General features: G+C 43.0%; 1 protein-coding gene and 2 pseudogenes across 27 annotated transcripts in view; 2 read left to right on the top strand and 1 right to left on the bottom strand.

Moving 5' to 3' along the window:
* PHACTR4 (phosphatase and actin regulator 4) overlaps nt 1-19,122 on the top strand; it is a 128,113-nt gene that overhangs the window by 98,516 nt on the left and 10,475 nt on the right. For all 27 annotated transcript variants that reach the window (XM_078330916.1, XM_078330915.1, XM_078330914.1 and 24 more), the window contains 5 exons: nt 322-486; nt 1,014-1,403; nt 9,422-10,019; nt 12,573-12,757; nt 15,410-15,563. In XM_078330916.1, coding sequence (XP_078187042.1) covers nt 322-486; nt 1,014-1,403; nt 9,422-10,019; nt 12,573-12,757; nt 15,410-15,563 — 1,492 coding nt within the window. The remainder of the gene's footprint in view (nt 1-321; nt 487-1,013; nt 1,404-9,421; nt 10,020-12,572; nt 12,758-15,409; nt 15,564-19,122) is intronic.
* Nucleotides 8,304-8,860, bottom strand: LOC108592545 (large ribosomal subunit protein uL24 pseudogene; annotated as a pseudogene).
* On the top strand, nt 16,617-16,725 carry LOC118143509 (U6atac minor spliceosomal RNA; annotated as a pseudogene).

The raw sequence follows: 19,122 nt of genomic DNA on the forward strand, positions 1-19,122 counted from the left end.
AGGCAGGAGGATCACTTGAGCCTGGGAGGCAGAGGCTGCAGTGAGCCAAGATCATGCCACTGCACTCCAGCCTGGTCTGTGAGACCTTGTCTCAAATCACCAACACTGGCCAGGCACAGTGGTTCATGCCATTCATCCTAGCAATTTGGGATGCCAAGGCAGGCAGATTGCTTGAGCCCAGGAGTTTAAGACTAGCATGGGCAACATAGCAAGACCCTGTCTCAATTTAAAAAAAGAGAGAGAGAAAGAAAAATTTACTAACTCTTCTCTCTATCTGTTCATGCCAATTTCGTCACTTTGTACTCTTCTTTCACCTTGCAGGTGATGAGGATCCAGGAAAGCCAAGCCATGCCATGTTAAAGAATGGCCATACCACCCCCATAGGGAGTGCCAGTTCATCTAGTCCAGTCCAAGTAGAGGAAGAGCCAATAAGATTAGCAAGTCTTAGGAAACCTATTCCAGAAGAGGACTTAAAGAAACGACTAGGTAAGAAACTCTGGATTTTTTAGTTTAAGAGCCATGGATCGTTATTCTCCTTTACATAAGGGGTTTGCAAGAGAACAGGGAAAAGTAAAATCCAGAGAGAATTACATTCTCCTTTAGCAATACTTCAGCAACTTCTAGGGGAATTTCCTCCCCCGCCCCTCTATTATTCGCAAAATACCTAAATTTGTGATCCTCAAGAAGGGAAGAGGATGTTAAGTATCAGATACCTATAGGATTTTTTCCAGCTACACATTCCAGTTCTTTCACCCAAGGAATTTTGTTGTGCCTCTCCTTCAGCAGCCTGGCTCTTGTGTGAAGAATCACTACCACAATGAGCATCTCTTACTGAGCCTTTCTTACTGACATTTTTTAAGTATGGGGAGATTGGGAGGCATTGAGAATTGTAACCTGTAATCTAATCTATAAATTAAATAATTGATGGAATTGACCATAAATTCATAGATGTGTTAGCTTTTTCAGTGTCTCTTGTTACTCTCTCTTCCCTTTTTATATATGTTATTACACAGGCTCAACTGGAAGCCAGCCTAATTCTGAAGCAGAGTCTATTCCTGAGAATGTACCCAAACAGCCTCCTTTACTTCCTCCCAAAAGACCCTTGTCTGCTTCTCATGAAGCAAATGAAGGGCAAGCAAAGGATTCCACTTCCTCTGGCAGCACGGCAAGGTTCATCATCTCCACCTCCATCACCACAGCACCCGCTGCCACCACTGCTGCCACAAGTCTCGCAAAGACTGTTAATCTCTCTGCCACCCCTTCCCCCGCACCAAGGACTCTGCCTGCTGCTCCTACCAGCACTAACACTACTGCTACCCCAAGCCTCACTCATATGATCCCTGCCAAGCAGCCCCCTATCCCTCCCCCTAAACCAGCTCACAGAAACAGCAACCCTGTCATTGGTAAGTAAGTCTTTAGGCTTCTTGTGTTTTGGGTTTGGTTTGATGTTGGATGGTTATTTTATTGGATAACTGGTACAATATTGATTTGTTCTATGAGAATTTTCCATATCTTCTCCCTTTGAATGACCTCAACATAGAGAAAAGTCTTAGGTTAAAAAAAGTAGGCCAGGCATGGTGGCTCACGCCTGTAATCCCAGCACTTTGGGAGGCTGAGGCAGGTGGATCACCTGAGGTCAGGAGTTAAAGACCAGCCTGGCCAACCTCCGGGAGGCAGAAGTTGCAGTGAGCCAAGAACACGACACTACTCCAGTCTGGGCAAGGCAGAGTGAGACTCTGTATATGTATATATATATATATATATAGTGTTTTGGAATCATTGTTTTAGAAAAATGGATTAAACCCCCCCCAAACTTAAATATATATAAATATAAATATATATATGTCTTCATATAGCCAGTCCATATCCATCCAGAAGATATATATATATATATATATATATATATATATATATATGTCTTCATATATAGTTGGACTCCTGCATGGAGTTATCTGTGGCACTTGCTGAAAAATTAGAGTAATGTCTTAGCTTACAAGAGGCAAGGCAGACTTTTCAAATGAAAATTTTTTAATCCACTTAAAACTACATATTCCCTCCATAAGCATAAATGAGTCTAGTAGATAAAAGGATGATTCTGTAGATGGCGGTGAAACTTGGAATTCAGTTTAGTTATCTTCTGAATAGTTATCTTCATAGGGAACTGCAGAAGGTATTACTTAAATTGTTCTGATAAAATCATGTTTTATCTTGGGGGAGTTAAGAATGTTACTCATATTAAAATAAGTGGTGGTAGATAAAGCAGGGAAGATAATCAGTAAATTTGTATGAGTTTAGTAAATTTTTTGCATTTACCCAAAGTTCTATTTAAGTCTACTTTCTTTATATAAATGCACAGTTTCTTAGAAGAATTTTCAAGAAAGGGAGAGGAAAGCTAATGAGTGCTTCAAAGGTAATAAAAATATAGTTTTTCAGGAAAAATGATACTAGGCTTAGTACTGCTTAAAGTTTTTATTCAGGATTGAATGAATAAAAAGTACACTTATTAAATATTTAATATCACCAAGTTGGATGGAATGATTCAAACCTTGAAAAACAGGCTTAGAATACTTTATGAGTATGACAGGTTGGAGTAGCTTGATGAAAACAGGATGAAGTTGTTATTATCACCACTTTGGATGGATAATGTCATGTTGACTTATCTGTGAGGAACTTGGGGAGCTTTTACATACTTATTTTCAAAACTACCTTGTGCTGCAGGAAACTGATTTTATCTGTTCTACAGGTAGGGCAATTAGAGCATGAAGACATGGTGACTCATTTAAGGTTGCAGGCTGGGCGCTGTGGCTCATGCCTATAATCCCAGCAGTTTAGGAGGCTGAGGCGGGTGGATCATCTGAGGTCAGGAGTTTGAGACCAACCTGGTCAACAGAGTGAAACCCCATCTCCACTAAAAACACACAAAATTAGCCAGGCGTGGTGGTGGGCACCTGTAATCCCAGCTGTTTAGGAGGCTGAGGCGGGTGGATCATCTGAGGTCAGGAGTTTGAGACCAACCTGGTCAACAGAGTGAAACCCCATCTCCACTAAAAACACACAAAATTAGCCAGGCGTGGTGGTGGGCACCTGTAATCCCAGCTGTTTAGGAGGCTGAGGCAGGAGAATCACTTGAACCCAGTAGGAAGAGTTTGCAGGGAGAAGAGACTGTACCATCACACTCCAGCCTGGGCAACAAGAGCAAAACTCTGTCTCAAAAAAAAAAAACAGATTGTAGTTAGTGACTGCTGGACAGTAGTAGCCCTAGAGTTTCTGATTTTAATAAATCTGAGATGGGCTTGAGAATTTGCCTTTCTAATAGATTCCCCAGATGATACTGATGTTGCTGTTCTTCAAGGAGCACACACTGAGAGCCTCTGCTCTAGACCAGTGGCATACCACTCTCTTCAAGTTAAGGCAACATGTAAAATGATCATTTGTGTATGATACCCTGGACTAAACTACAGAGCCCATTCTTGGTTTGAGGTAAATAGCCCAAAACAATAGACCTTATGACCGAGGAATCAGTATTAGTCCATGGGGGATCCTCGGCAGAAGAAGAAAAATAGGAAAATTCACAGAGCATTTGTTAGAGCTAAATAGATTTAAAGGACTCTCCTTTATTCCGAAATGAAAACTTTCATAATCCTTTGCTGTTAAAATGCCATTTCTTTCACAAAAGGATTATGATCATAAATGTTTTACTTAATATCAAGCCTTATTTGGAAATCTTAGAAAATGACAACCTCAAAAAAAAACTAGAAAAAAAAATCTGAGGTTGATCAAGTTTTTTTTAATTGTTTTGGTCACTGAAATCTAAAAGTTTGGAAACCATTGCTTCAGAAGTACTACTGTCTTCTCATAGGCATAACATGGAGTATTAGGACTGAGGAAGGACCACCAGCAATAGCTAAACAGGTAAAAGGGAATTGTTACCTATCCCAGGAACACTCTGGAATTTTTCCACAGAACTACAGCCAGATGCTGTTGTCACAGTATATGTACCAGAATTTACTTGCTTAATGTATATGCCTTCCTTAAATTACCAAATGTAATTTCTTATTAATTCAAAAATAAAAACATTCATTTATGTTCTCACTAGGAATAAGTTTTGTTGTAGATAGAATAGCTAACCACTATTTTTAGAGAATCAGCAAAAATCCACTCTACCCATATCTATTTCACATTTTTAGAATCTTTTTGTGTGTGTATGCAGTGTTTTTCTAGAAACCCCTTTTCAAAGTTTAGTTATGGGGCCAGGCATCGTGGCTCACACCTGTAATCTAGCACTTTGGGAGGCCGAGGTGGGCAGATTGCTTGAGGTCCAGAGTAGGAGACCATCCTGGAAAACATGGCAAAAACCTATCTCTACTAAAAATGCAAAAAATTATCTGGGCATGGTGGTGCATGCCTGTAATCCCAGGTACTCGGGAGGCTGAAGCAGGACAATCACTTGAACCTGGGATGTGGAGGTTGCGGTGAGCCAAAATTGCACCACTGTCCTCCAACCTAGGCAACAGAGTAAAACTCTGTCTCAAAAAACAAAACAAAAAAAATTTACTTATGATGAGTGACATTAAAACATTACAAAATTAGGCCAGGCACAGTGGCTTATTCCTATAATTTCAGCATTTAGGGAGACGGAGGTGGGAAGATTACTTGAGACCAGGAGTTCAAGACCAACCTGAGCAATGTAGCAAGACCCCCATCTCTATAAAAAATTTATAAATTAGCCAGGCACAATGGCTCACACCTATAATCCCAGCACTTCGGGAGGCTGAGGTGGGTGGATCACCTGAGATTGGGAGTTTGAGACCAGCCTGAACAACATGGCAAAAAATTAGCCGGGCATGGTGGTGCATGCGTGTAATCCCAGCTGCTCAAGAAGCTGAGGCAGGAGAATCACTTGAACCTGGGAGGCTGGGGTTGCGGTGAGCCAAGATTGTGCCATTTAACTCCATCCTGGGCACCAATAGTGAAATTCCATTTCAAAAACAAGTTTTTTTTTAAAAATTAGCTGAGTATGGTGACATGTGCCTGTAATTCTAGCTACTCGGGAGATTGAGGTAAAAGGATTGCATAAGCACAGGAGTTCAAGGCTCCCAGTGAGTTATAATTGCACCACTGCACTCCAGGGTAACAGAGTGACATTCTGTCTCTAAAAAAAAAAGGCTGGGCGCAGTGACTCACACCTCTAGTACCAGCACTTTGGGAGGCCGAGGCAAGTAGATTACTTGAGCCCAGGAGTTTGAGACCAGCCTAGGCAACCTGGAGAAACCCGTCTCTATAAAAAAGACCACCCAAAAATTAGCCAGACATGGTGGCACATGCCTGTGGTCCCCGCTACTTGGGAGGCTGAGGTGGGAGGTTCACCTGAGCCCAGGGAAGTCAAAACTGCAGTGAGCCGTGACTGCATGACTGTACTCCAGCAACACAGTGAGACTCTGTCTAAAATAAATAAATTTAACTTAATTTAAAAATAAAAATAAATTAGCTGGGCATGGTGGCTTATGCCTGTAATCCCAGCACTTAGGGAGGCCAAGGCAGGTGGATCACCTGAGGTCAGGAGTTCAAGACCAGCCTGGCCAACATGGTATAACCCTGTCTCTACTAAAAATATAAATATTAGCCAGGCATGATGGCACACACCTTTAGTTCCAGCTACTTGGGAGGCTGAAGAATCTCTTGAACCTGGGAGGCAGAGGTTGCAGTGAGCTGAGATCGCACCACTGCACTCCAGCCTGTGTGACAGAGCAAGACTCCATCTCAAAAAATAAATAAATAGCTGGGCACGGTGGCTAACGCCTATAATCCCAGCACTTTGGGAGGCCGAGGCAGGTGGATCAACGAGGTCAAGAGTTCAAGACCATCCTGGTCAACAAGGTGAAACCCCGTCTCTACTAAAAATACAAAAATTAGCTGGGCATGGTGGTGCACGCCTGTAGTCCCAGCTACTTGGGAGGCCGAGGCAAGAAAATTGCTTGAACCCAGAAGGCAGAGGTTGCGGTGAGCCGAGATCGTGCCATTGCACTCCAGTCTGGGTAACAACAGCAAAACTCTGTCTCAAAAAATAAATAAATAAATAAATAAAAATAAAATAAAATAAATAAGTAAATAAAAACTAACTAAATAATGAATTTAAAAAGAAAAGAGGCCAGGTGTGGTGTCTCACATCCGTTTTCCTAGCACTTTAGGAAGCTGAGGTGGAAGTATCACTAGAGCCCAGGAGCTTAAGACCAGCTTGGGCAACATAGCGAGACCTTATCTCTACTAAAAATAAAAAATATATTAGCTAGGCATGGTGGCATGGACCTGTCATCCTACCAACTTGGGAGGCTGAGGTAGGAGGATCACTTGAACCCAGGAGATCAAGGCTGCAGTGAGCTATTGTTCATACCACTGCACTCCAGCCTGGCAACAGAGGGAGCCCTTGTTTCAAAAGAAAAAAGAAATTATAAAATTAGCTAGCCTTTTACTTTGAATGTGTCCAATATAGTGGGATTTAGGACAAATACAGTTTTATTTCAGGGAAGTTTTTGAGATCATTTGAGAACACTGAGTGGGATGAAAATAAAGGGTTGGGGTCGAAGGTTAGAGATTGGTGATCAAAATAACTACTATGATTATTTTGGAAGTTTTGTTTCTGTATGATCTGATGATCCACTTCTTACAGGTCATATGGAGCCCTCCAAAAGGACTTTGCTGAGTCATTGGGGCTTTGGTGAAACCATAGGAATATATACTGTCGTGTACAGGGTGAGGGATTCTCATCTAATAAACATATTGAGGGTCCACTAGATGCTAGGTACTGTGCACATCTCTGTGGATATGTTGATGGAGGCAAGGTTGCCCTGCCATCAAGGAGCCCATCATTTAGTGGAGAGTGGATATGGTGAGGTGAGGTGCAAAGGGAACATAAGAGGTGTGCATACTAATAAATATTAGAGACAGTAGGATGTTGTCAAATAGTCAGAGACCTGGATGCTAGCTGAGTCCATGCTGGTTTGTAGTATGATCTTGGCCAAAGTCACCTAACTTCTGTGGCCTCACTTTTTCCTTCTGGAAAATACTAAAGATGCTGTCATGTTTCCCCTGTCACCCCAGGTTGTATAAAAAGAATATGACTTCAGGGACAGAAAACATTTTGATTTCTTCAAAGGCCTTTGCGATTGCTATAAAAATTCAAGATGTCAGGCCGGGCGCGGTGGCTCATGCCTGTAATTCCAGCACTTTGGGAGGCCGAGGCGGGTGGATCATGAGGTCAAGAGATCGAGACTGTCCTGGTCAACAAGATGAAACCCCGTCTCTACTAAAAATACAAAAAATTAGCTGGGCACGGTGGCGCATACCTGTAATCCCAGCTACTCAGAAGGCTGAGGCAGGAGAATTGCCTGAATCCAGGAGGCAGAGGATGCGGTGAGCCGAGATCGCACCATTGCACTCCAGCCTGGGTAACAAGAGCGAAACTCTGTTTAAAAAAAAAAAATTCAAGATATCAGAATTGATCGTTATAACACAGAGCTGAGATATCTAGATATTGTTATTTATCAGGATATGGTAGCAGCACCCACTACTATTTATTTTTTTATTTTATTTTATTTTTTTTGAGACGGAGTTTCACTCTTGTTACCCAGGCTGGAGTGTAATGGCGCGATCTCGGCTCACCGCAACCTCCGCCTCCTGGGTTCAGGCAATTCTCCTGCCTCAGCTAATTCTTTGTATTTTTAGTAGAGACGGGGTTTCACGATGTTGACCAGGATGGTCTCGATCTCTTGACCTCATGATCCACCCGCCTCGGCCTCCCAAAGTGCTGGGATTACAGGCTTGAGCCACCGCGCCTGGCCCTATTTATTTTTATTTATTTTTTTATTTTATTTTTTTTTTTTTTATGCTATCTGAATGTTTAGATTTTTTAATGGAGTACTGTTATACAAAATAACTTTTTTTTTTTTTTTTTTTTGTCAGAGTCTTTCACTGTCCAGGCTGGAGTGCAGTGGCATCATCTTGGCTAACTGCAACCTCTGCCTCCAAGGTTCAAGAGATTCTCTTGCCTCAACCTCTCCTGAGTAGCTGGGATTATAGGCGCCTGCCACCACATCTGGCTAATTTTGTTTTTTTTTATGTTGTTGTTGTTTTTTATTTTCGTTGTAGTAGAGACAGGGTTTCACCATGTTGACCAGATTGGTCTTGAACTCCTGACCTCAAGTAATATGCCCATCTCAGCCTCCCAAAGTGTTGAGATTAAAGGCGTGAGCCACCATGCCTGGCCACAAAATAACTTTTTATCAGATTTTTTTGTCTCTATTCATATTAACTACACCAAGATCAAGTTGTTGTTGTTTTTTTTCCTCATTTCAAGCTTTAATCAAAGCTTGTAAATAAGATTACTTTATTCCTGCATCTTCTCAATTGTTTCTTCCTTGTATTTGCCCTTTTCCTTTCCTACTTGGCGAGATTTGGCTTTCCATTCAAGGATCTTTTTGCGGTCTTTGTCCAGTTTTAGCCTAGTGATAACCACCTTGCTGGGGTGAATGCCTACGTGGACAGTTGTGCCATTAGCCTTTTCCCGCTGCACCCATTCAATGTAGATTACGTATTCCTGTAAACCTGAACTACTTTGCCAATTTGCTGACCTTTATAGTGTCCTCGTACAACCTGAACTTCATCATCCTTTCGGATGGGCATGGATCACACATTGTACTTCTGTCTCAGCTCCTTGGAAAAAGGGGAGGACATAATCTTCCTGCCAAGGTGGGAAGGTGTATTGAAATGCCTTTTGCGATTCTTCCTGCGGTCGGAAGTCACAAAGGGATTGAACTTCATTTTGGCAGCTCCCGCTTAGGTGATGGCCGCAAAAGGGAAGAGCAAGATCAAGTTATAAAAAGTTGTCAGTGGGGAATGGTGGCTCACACCTGTAATCCCAGCACTTTGGGAGGCCAGGGTAGGTGGATCATTTGAGGTCAGGAGTTCAAGACCAGCCTGGCCAACATGGTGAAACCCCATCTCTATGAAAAATATAATAGCCAGGCTGTAGTGGTGTGCACCTATAATCTCAGCTACTTGAATGACTGAGACAGGAGTATCGCTTGAGCCTAGGAGGCGGAGGTTGTAGTGAGCCAAGATTGCACCACTGCACTCCAGCCTGGATGAGAGAATGAGACCCTGTCTCAATTAAAAAAAATTGTCATATCTGTTGCCATAGCAATGAAGCTAGCTACTCATCAGTCTTCCTACACCTCTATACATTTATTTGAATAAATATAAATTTTGTTTTAGGATAAAAATATATAGGGAATGGCAAACTATGAAATTATATAACTTGCTAGAAAGATTAAAACTGAACTCAACATTAATTCTAGGCCCTGGGCTGGTCCCTCAAAGCTTTGGAAAGTCATATGAAATTGATGTGTTGCTCTCTCTTTTCCAGCTGAACTGTCCCAAGCAATAAACAGTGGTACATTGTTATCAAAACCGTCCCCACCGTTACCACCCAAGAGAGGCATTCCATCCACCTCAGTACCCACCTTGGAGTCTGCTGCTGCCATCACCACAAAAACAACAAGTGATCAAAGAGAGAAAAGCATAAGTTCTGTGGGCTCTGAACTGCTGCCAGTGATCCCACCTTGCTCTCCGTCCCCACCATTGCCTACTCATATACCTCCAGAGCCTCCACGCTCCCCTCCATTCCCTGCTGCGACTTTTCAGGTTGTATCAGAAATTGAGTTTCTACCATCTTTAGATCTACCCGAGGAGATTCTCCAGCAGGAAGATCAGAGAAAGGAAGTCCCCAAGAGGATATTGGACCAGAACTTTGGGGAGCCCCATATACCCTCCAGGCTGCCTCCAATCCCACTGCATATTCGAATCCAGCAGGCCCTCACTAGCCCACTTCCCATGACTCCTCCTCTGGAGGGCTCTCACAGAGCTCATTCGTTGCTCTTTGAAAACAGTGACAGCTTTTCTGAGGACAGCAGTACACTGGGTCGGACCAGGTCTCTTCCCATCACTATTGAAATGCTGAAAGTGTAAGTGCCTCTAAAGCTTGCCTCTTGTTTCTTCTTTACTCTAGATAGCCCTGCTTAGAAAAATTACTTATAAAAAGAAAATGTGGGTCACACATGGTGACCCACACCTGTAATCCCAGCACTTTGGGAGGCCAAGATGAATGGATCACCTGAGGTCAGGAGTTCAAGAATAGCCTGGCCAATGCAGTGAAACCCCGTCTCTATAAAAATACAAAAATTAGCCAGGTGTTGCTCATGCCTGTAATCCCAACACTTTGGGAGGCTGAAGTGGGTGGATCACCTGAAGTCGAGAGTATGAGACCAGCCTGACCAACATGGAGAAACCCCATCTACGCCTGTAATCCCAACACTTTGGGAGGCTGAGGTGGCTGGATCACCTGAGATCAGGAGTATGAGACCAACCTGACCAACATGGAGAAATCCTGTCTTTACTAAAAATACAAAATTGGCTGGGCATGGTGGCACATGTCTATAATCCCAGCTACTCGGGAGGCTGAGGCAGGAGAATCACTTGAATCCAGGAGGTAGGGGTTGCAGTGAGCCGAGATCACACCATAGCACTCCAGACTGGGCAACAAGAGCAAAACTCCATCTCCATGAATAAATAAACAAACAAAAATTAGCCAGGCGTGGCGGCACATACCTGTAACCTAGCTACTTGGGAGGCTGAGGCAGGAGAATTGCTTTAACCTGGGAGGCAGAGGTTGCCATGAGCCAAGATGTGCCACTGTACTCCAGCCTGGGCAACAGAGTGAGACTGTCTCAAAAAAAAAAAAGAAAAGAAAATGTGGATGTATTTTATTTTTTTTGAGATGGAGTCTCCCTCTGTTGCCCAGTCTGGAATGCAAGTGGCACGATCTCGGCTCACTACAACCTCTGCTGCCAAGGTTCAAGTGATTCTCTTGCCTCAGCCTTCCAAGTAGCTGGGATTATAGGCAAGTACCACCATACCTGGCTGATTTTTATATTTTTAGTGGAGATGGGGTTTCATCATGTTGGGCAGGCTGGTCTCATACTCTTGACCTCAGGTGATCCACCCACCTCAGCCTCCCAAAGTGTTGGGATTACAGGCATGAGCCACTATGCCTGGCAGTGTGAATAAATTTAAAGTACAAAGAATACTCTGCCAAAAGAATTTGGACTTTTTTTTTTTAATCTTATTTTAAAACTTTATTTTATTTTTGATATGGTGTCTCGCACTATCACCCTGGCTGGAGTGCAATGGTGCGATCTCAGTTCATTGCAGCTTCTACCTCCCGGGTTCAAGTGATTCTCCTGCCTTAGCCTCCTAAGTAGCTGGGACTACAGGCGTCTGCCACCACACTCGGCTAATTTTTTGTATTTTTAGGAGCCAGGATGGTCTCAAACTCCTGACCTCGTGATCTGCCTGCCTCGGCCTCCCAAAGTCTGGGATTACAGGCGTGAGCCACCGTGCCCAGCTTATTTATTTATTTTCTTGAGACAGGTTCTCACTCCCACCCAGGCTGGAGTGCAGTGGTGCAGTGTTAACTCACTGCAACCTCCACCTCCTGGGCTCAAGCAATTCTCCCACCTTAGCCTCCTAACTGTGACTACTGGCGCAAGCCATCACACTCAGCTAATTTTTGTATTTTTTGTTAGAAACAGGGTTTCACCATGTTTCCCAGGCTGGTCCTGAACTCCTGGGCTCAAGCATTCAGGATCATGGGTGTAAGCCACTGCACCTGGCCAAATTTGGACTTTTTACTCTTGTGACTTCATTTTTTTTATGGAGATTTTTGTAATGATGCAACATTTACAAAATTATTTAAGTGAAACGTTACAACTACTAGTTTTATATACTGCAGGGAAGGCATTGTATAACGTAGTGCTTAAGAGCATTCACCTTGGAGTGAGATAGCCCTAGGTTCAAATTCCAGCACTACAACTCTTAGCTTATAGTAGTGGTAAGTTACTTAAGTTTTCTGCTCTTAGTTATATCATCTCTATATGGGAATAATATCTACTCTGTAGGCTTGAGAGAATGACATTAGACAAATTCTGGAAAGCACCAGTGCCTAGTAAGTTGTAAAGCTAGAATTGGAACCCTTAGATTAATCTTACCTGCTAAAAAATTTCTTAGCAAGATTGTTAAAGGTAAGAGAGAGAATTAGAAGTTACTTCATTCCTGGATTTTTTTATAAGTTATTTCAGTCCTATGTCTTTGTGTTATTGTTGAGATGGAGTCTCGCGCTTGTCACCCAGGCTGGAGTGCAGTGGTGCAATCTCGGCTCACCTCTGCCTCCTGGGTTCAAGCGATTCTCCTGCCTCAGCCTCCCAAGTAGCTGGGATTACAGGCGCTCACCACCACGCCTGGCTAATTTTTATATTTTTAGTAGAGATGGGCTTTTACCATGTTGGTCAGGCTGGTCTCAAACTCCTGACCTCAGGTGAATCCACCTACCTCGGCCTCCCAAAGTGCTGGGATTACAGGCATGAGCCACCACTCCCAGCCTTTATTTCAGTCTTTTGTCTTAAAAGTCAGTTATCCTCTTTGTTTCTAAAAATATATATATAATTATGTTAATTTGTTAGTCCAGACGATGAAGAAGAGGAGGAGCAAACCTGTCCATCCACATTCAGTGAAGACATGACATCTACCTCAGTCATTCCTAAACTACCACGGTGTCTACAGGAGGAAGAAGAGAAGGAGAGCGACTCTGATTCAGAAGGTCCCGTTCAGTACCGAGATGAAGAGGATGAAGATGAGAGTCATCAGAGTAAGAAAGAGAGGGAAAAGCAAAAGGGAGAATTATTTTCCAGATAAAGCTATTTGCTGATCTTAGCAAGTATCAAAAGAAATATGGAAACAGGTACCTTCTCCCATTAAGTCATCTGGCTAACTGATACTGGAAGCCACTGTGAAGGACTCCATATCTCTACTACCATCCCTCTGTTAAAACAAGCCAAGACAGAGATCCAAGTAGATTGAGTCCCTCAGGTTTTAGGTTTTTTGTTTTGATTTTTTTTTTTTTTTTTTTGACAAGGTTTTGCTCTGTCACCCAGCTGGAGTACAGTAGTGCAATCATAGCTCACTGCAGCCTCGAACTCCTGGGCTCAGGTGATCCTTCCACCTCAACCTCCCAAATAGCTAGGACTACAGATGTGTGCCACATCCGGTTAGGTTTCTTTGATTTTTTGTTTTGTAGAGACAGGGTCTCACTATGTTGCCCAGGCTATTCTTGAACTTCTGACCTTATGTGATCCCCCTGCCTCGACCATTCAAAGTTCTAGGATTACAGGCATGAGCTACAATGCCTAGCCTATTTTAAATTTTTATAGACACATAATAGTAGTACACATTTATGGGATACATAAGGTATTTTGATATAAGCATGTGTATGGGTAATTAGGCTATCCATCACCTCAAGCATTTATCATTTCTTTGTGTTGGGAATATTCCAAATCTACCTTTCTAGTTAATGTGAAATATGCAAGAAATTATTGTTGACTGTAGTCACCCTAGTGCCACCAAACACTGACCTTATTTCTTTTTTTTGGCGGGGGGGGGGCGTGTCTGGAGTGCAGTGGCATAATCTCAGCTCACTGGAACCTCCACTTCCTGTCTCAAGGAACACTTCAGCTTCAGACCCCAAGTAGCTGGGAACACAGGCTTGAGCCACCATGCCCAGCTCATTTTCATGTTTTTTTTGTAGAGACAGGGTTTCATCATGTTGCCCAGGCTGGTCTCGATCTGAGCTCAAAGTGATCTGCCTACCTCAGCTCCCAAAATGCTTTGATTACAGGCATGAGCCACCTCTCCTGGCCTAGATCTTATTTCCTTCTGTATACTTCTGTTTTTATACCTGTTAACCAACCTGTCTATCCCGCATCCCCTCTACCCTTCCCAGCCTCTGCTAACAACCATTTTCTTTACTGCCTCCACGAAATCAACTTTTTCAGCTCCCACATAAGAGTGAGAACATGCAACATGTATCTCTCTGTGCCTGGCTTATTTCACTTAACTAATGTCCTCCAGTTCCATCCATTTTGTTACAAATGACAGGATTTCTTTCTTTTTCTTGGCAGAATAATATTTAATTTTGTATATATACCACTTTTTCTTATCCCTTCATTCACTGATAGACACTTAGTCTGATTCCATATCTTGGGGATTATAAGTAGTACTGTAATAAACATAATTGATTGATTTGCTGATTTCCTTTCTTTTGGATATGTACCCAACAATGAGATTGCTGGATCATATGGTAGTTCTATTTTTGTTTTTTCATGAGTGCAGGTGACTTGATACTTTGAAGGGTAGTTTTGTTTTTAAGGGCATTTTGTTTGTTTTGTTTTCTTTTTTAAATAGAGACAGAGTCTTGCTATGTTGCCCAGATTGGTCTCAAACTCCTAGCCTCAAGCAATCCTCCTTCCTTGGCCTCCCAGTGTGCTGCATTACAGGCATGAGCCACCTCACTTGGCCTATTTTCAGTTTTTTGAAAATAGGCTGTTTTCCATAATGGCTTTACTAAATTCAGATTTTTGTTTGCCTCCAATTTAAAAACTATTCACCTTAATGATATTAAAGAATATAGGGCCGGGCACAGTGGCTCACGCCTCTAATCCCAGCACTTTGGGAGGCCAAGGCAAGTGGATCACCTGAGGTCAGGAGTTTGAGGCCAGTCGGCCAGCATGGTGAAACCCCATCTCTTCTAAAAATACAAAAAATTAGCCAGGCATGGGGGTGGGCACCTATAACCCCAGCTACTCGGGAGCCTGAAGCAGGAGAATCGATTGAGCCTAGGAGGCAGAGGTTGCAGTGAGCCAAGATCATACCATTGCACTGCAGCCTGAGCAACAGAGGGAGACTCCATCTCAAAAAATTAAAAATGTGGAGCAGGGGAAAGGTGGCACATGGGCTAAGGTGAAAAGGTAAAAGTGATATTTTTCCTTTGGTCTAATGATGGTTTTCCTTTCTCTGCCATAGGGCAGAGAAGATTAAACATGTTCATGCCCACATGTCTTTGCAAATAATTGAGTCCTGGTTAATTAAAGTAGAAAGGCAGCTTAAAAACAAACAGAATATGAGGTGTTAGTATGAAAGCTTTCATGTTTTAATTCAGAGGGCTGAATTAAATGCTTAGATTCTCTCTACTGTAGCAACTCTTACCAAGGAGAAAAATGTAGAGGACTAATAGAAAAGAGAAGATACCTTTTAACCATCTGAGTCCATCTGGCTAAAAAGATTTTTAAGTGTCTTTAGCTTTACCCCCACCCCAGTGTTTGGCTGGATCATTTGAGGCCAAAGTTCCGGTGAGAACTGGAAGTTAAGTATTATATTTGTTCAGACTCTTGCCTAGCTCCAGGTAAGGTTGAACCTTTAGCTTCAAGCCTCAAGTTCTAAATTTTTTTCTTCCCTGTGTGCACAGGTGCTCTGGCCAACAAAGTGAAGAGGAAAGACACACTGGCAATGAAATTGAACCACAGACCCAGTGAACCAGAGTTGAACCTGAATTCTTGGCCTTGTAAAAGCAAGGAAGAGTGGAATGAAATACGGCACCAGATTGGAAACACACTGATCCGGTAGGCCTTTGCGTAGATTGGCTTGATTGATTTGGTATGCCAGTATTTGTGTTAGATACTGTTAAATGCGGGTGTTTTTTTTTTGAGACAGTCTTACCCTGTCACTCAGGCTGGAGTGCAGTGGCACAATCTTGGCTCATTGCAACCTCCGCCTCCCAGGTTCAAGCAATTCTTGTGCCTCAGTCTTCTGAGTAGCTGGGTTTACAGGGGCCTGTGACCATGCCAGCCTAATTTTTGTATTTTTAGCAGAGACAGGGTTTCTCCATGTTGGCTAGGCTGGTCTCAAACTGCTGACCGCAAGTGATCATCTACCTTGGCCTCCCAAAGTACTGGGACTACAGGCATGAGCCACTACACCCAGCCTAGATGTTTACTTTGTGATGGAGCATTCATTTATCTTTTTTAGTATAATTTTTTTTTTTCAGAGAGGATCTTGCTCTGTTATCCAGGCTGGAGTACAGTGGTTCCAATCATGGCCACTGCCTCCAGCTCTTGGGTTCAAGGCACTCTCCTGCCTCAGCTTCTTGAGTAACTGGGTCCTTAGGCATGTGCCATCATGCCCTGCTAATTTTTGTAATTTTTTGTAGAAACTGGGGTCTCCCTATGTTTCCCAGGCCAGTCTCGAACTCATGGCCTCAAACATTCCTCCCGTCTTGGCCTCTGAAAGTGCTGGGATTACAGGTGTGAGCCACCACACCCATCACTTTGCATATAATTTTTTAAATTTATTTGTTTTAAGACAGGGTCTCGCTCTGTCGCCCAGGCTAGAGTGCAGTGGTGTGATCCTGGTTCACTGCAACCTCCGCCTCCCAGGTTCAAGTGATTCTCCTGCTTCAGTCTCCTGAGTAGCTGGTATTACAGGTGTGTGCCACCACGCCCAACTTATTTTTGTATTTTTTTTAGTAGAGACGGGGTTTCACCATGTTGGCCAGCCTGGTCTTGAACTTCTGACCTTGTGATCTGCCCGCCTCAGCCTCCCAAAAGTGTTGGGATTATAGGCATGAGCCATTGCACCTGGCCACTTTGAGTATAAATTTTAAAAATACATATTGGGTTTTGTATGAAAGGAGAGAAGGTTAGTACTCCTCTTGACAAGGATGGAAGAGGCCCTTTGGGCCTGACAACACAAAAAAAAGAAAAGCAACAAAAAAAAAATATGTATTGAACACAGTTGGGTATCCTCTAAGAATCTGGAAATTTAGGATGTAGCTGCCTGTGAGAGCTGTATTTTATTTTATTTTATTTTTTTATTTTTATTTTTGAGACAGAGTTTCGCTCTTTGGCTGGAGTGTGATAGCACAATCTTGGCTCACCACAACCTCCGCCTCCCTGGTTCAAGCAATTCTCTTGCCTCAGCCTCCTGAGTAGCTGGAATTACAGGCGTGCACTACCACGCCCAGCTATTTCTGTATTTTTAGTAGAGACGGAGTTTCTCCATGTTGGTCAGGCTGGTCTAGAACTCCCGACCTCAGGTTATCCGCCCACCTCGGCCTCCCAACGTGCTGGGATTACAGGCATGAGCCACCACACCCAGCCATGAGATAGACATATGGTTTTGCAAGTTTCTATAGAAATCAGAATAGTTCCCAGAGCAGAAAGGCTCCTCTGTCACTTTTTTAATCTGGTTGCTCAACCATAAGATGCCAACCCAATTAACAGTCACACCCATATTTGCATTATATCTGTTTCATATGTTCCATGTACCTGCCTCCTTTTTTTTTTTTTTTTTTTTTTTTTTTTTGAGACGGTGTCTCGCTCGGGAGTACAGTGGCAAGATCTCGGCTCACTGCAACCTCTGCCTCCGGGTTAAAGTGATTCCCCTGCTTCAGCCTCCCAAGTAGCTGGGACTATATGTGCCACCATGCCCAGCTAATTTTTTTGTATTTTAGTAGAGACAGGGTTTCACCATGTTAGCCAGGATGAGTAAAATAAACCAGTCACAGAACAATAAATACTGCACGATTCCAATTCTGTGAGGTATCTGAAATTGTCACATTCATAGAAGCAGAGAGTAGAATCGTAGTTGTCAGGGGCTGGGGGATTGGAAGCTGGGGTGATAGGGAGTTGCTAATAAATAAAGTTTTGGTTATGCATGATGAATAAGTTCTAGAGATCTGCTGTACAACATCATGTTTATAGTTAATACTGTAGATCCAGTGCAGTGGCTCACACTTGTATCCCAGCACTTTGGGAGGCTGAGGCAGATGGATCACAAGATCAGGAGTTCGAGACCAGCCTGACCAACATGGTGAAACCCCATCTCTACTAAGAATACAAAAATTAGCCAGGCTTGGTGGAGGGCACCTGTAATCCCAGCTAGTAAGGAGGCTGAGGCAGGAGAATTGCTTCCAGCCTGGGCAACAGAGCGAGACTCTGTATGTGTGTATGTGTGTCTATATATAAATAAGTAAATAGCTAATACCGTATTGTACACTTAAAAATTTGTTCAGAGGTAGAGCTCCATAGCAGTTGTTGTCACTGTAAAATAAGATTGAAATTTAAAAACAGACACTCATAATGAGATACCACCACAAGTCCACAAGGATGGCTAAAGTTATGCAATTTAAAAGACTGACAGCCGGGAGCAGTGGCTCCCACTTGTAATCCCAGCACTTTGGGAGGCTGAGGTGTGTGGATCACGCGGTCAAGAAATCAAGACTATCCTGGCCAACGTACTGAAACCCCGTCTCCACTAAAATACAAAAATTAGCTGGGCATGGTGGAGCACGCCTGTAGTCCCAGCTACTCAGGAGGCTGAGGCAGGAGAATTGCTTGAACCCAGGAGGCGGAGGTTGCAGTGAGCCGAGATGGTGTCAGTACACTCAGCCTGGGTGACAGACTGAGACTCTGTCTCAAAAAAATAAAAAAAAGGAAGGAAGGTCTAGCTGGGAATGGTGGCTCACAACCTCTAATCCCAACCCTTTGTGAGGCTGAGCTGAGTAGATAGATCACTTGAGCCCAGGAATTTGAGACCAGCCTGGGCAATATGGCAAAACCCCATCTCTACCAAAAGTACAAAAATTAGCCAGCCCAGTCTCAAAATAAATAAATATTTTTTTAAAAAATAAAATGGAAGGTCCTTGAGGTGGGAGGATCATTTGAGCCCAGGAGGTAGAGCTGCAGTGAGCTGTGATTGCACCACTTCATTCTAGCCTGGGTGACAGAGTGAGACCCTGACTCAAAAAAAAACGGAAGGTCTTGTTCAGAAAGAAGAAAAGTTGTACATAGAATGGGACTGGAAGTTTATGCAAGCAACAAAAGAGTTGAAAACTTAGCAAGTACTAGCTAATTAGTAAATACTATCTTAGGAGTATAAATTAAAAGTAGGAAATGAATAACTTTCTGATTCCAGAAATGACAAATTATGGTTTTTTGTTGTTTTTTGAGATGGAGTCTCACTCTGTTGCCCAGGCTGGAGTGTAGTAGCACAAGCTTCAGCTCACTGCAATCTTCATCTCCCAGGTTTAAGCATTCTCCTGCCTCAGCTTCCCAAGTAGCTGAGACTATAGTAGCAAGCCACCACACCCGACTAATTATTATATTTTTTAATAGAGAAGGG

Source organism: Callithrix jacchus, chromosome 7 (genome assembly GCF_049354715.1).
Source record: "Callithrix jacchus isolate 240 chromosome 7, calJac240_pri, whole genome shotgun sequence".
Lineage (NCBI taxonomy): Eukaryota > Metazoa > Chordata > Mammalia > Primates > Cebidae > Callithrix > Callithrix jacchus.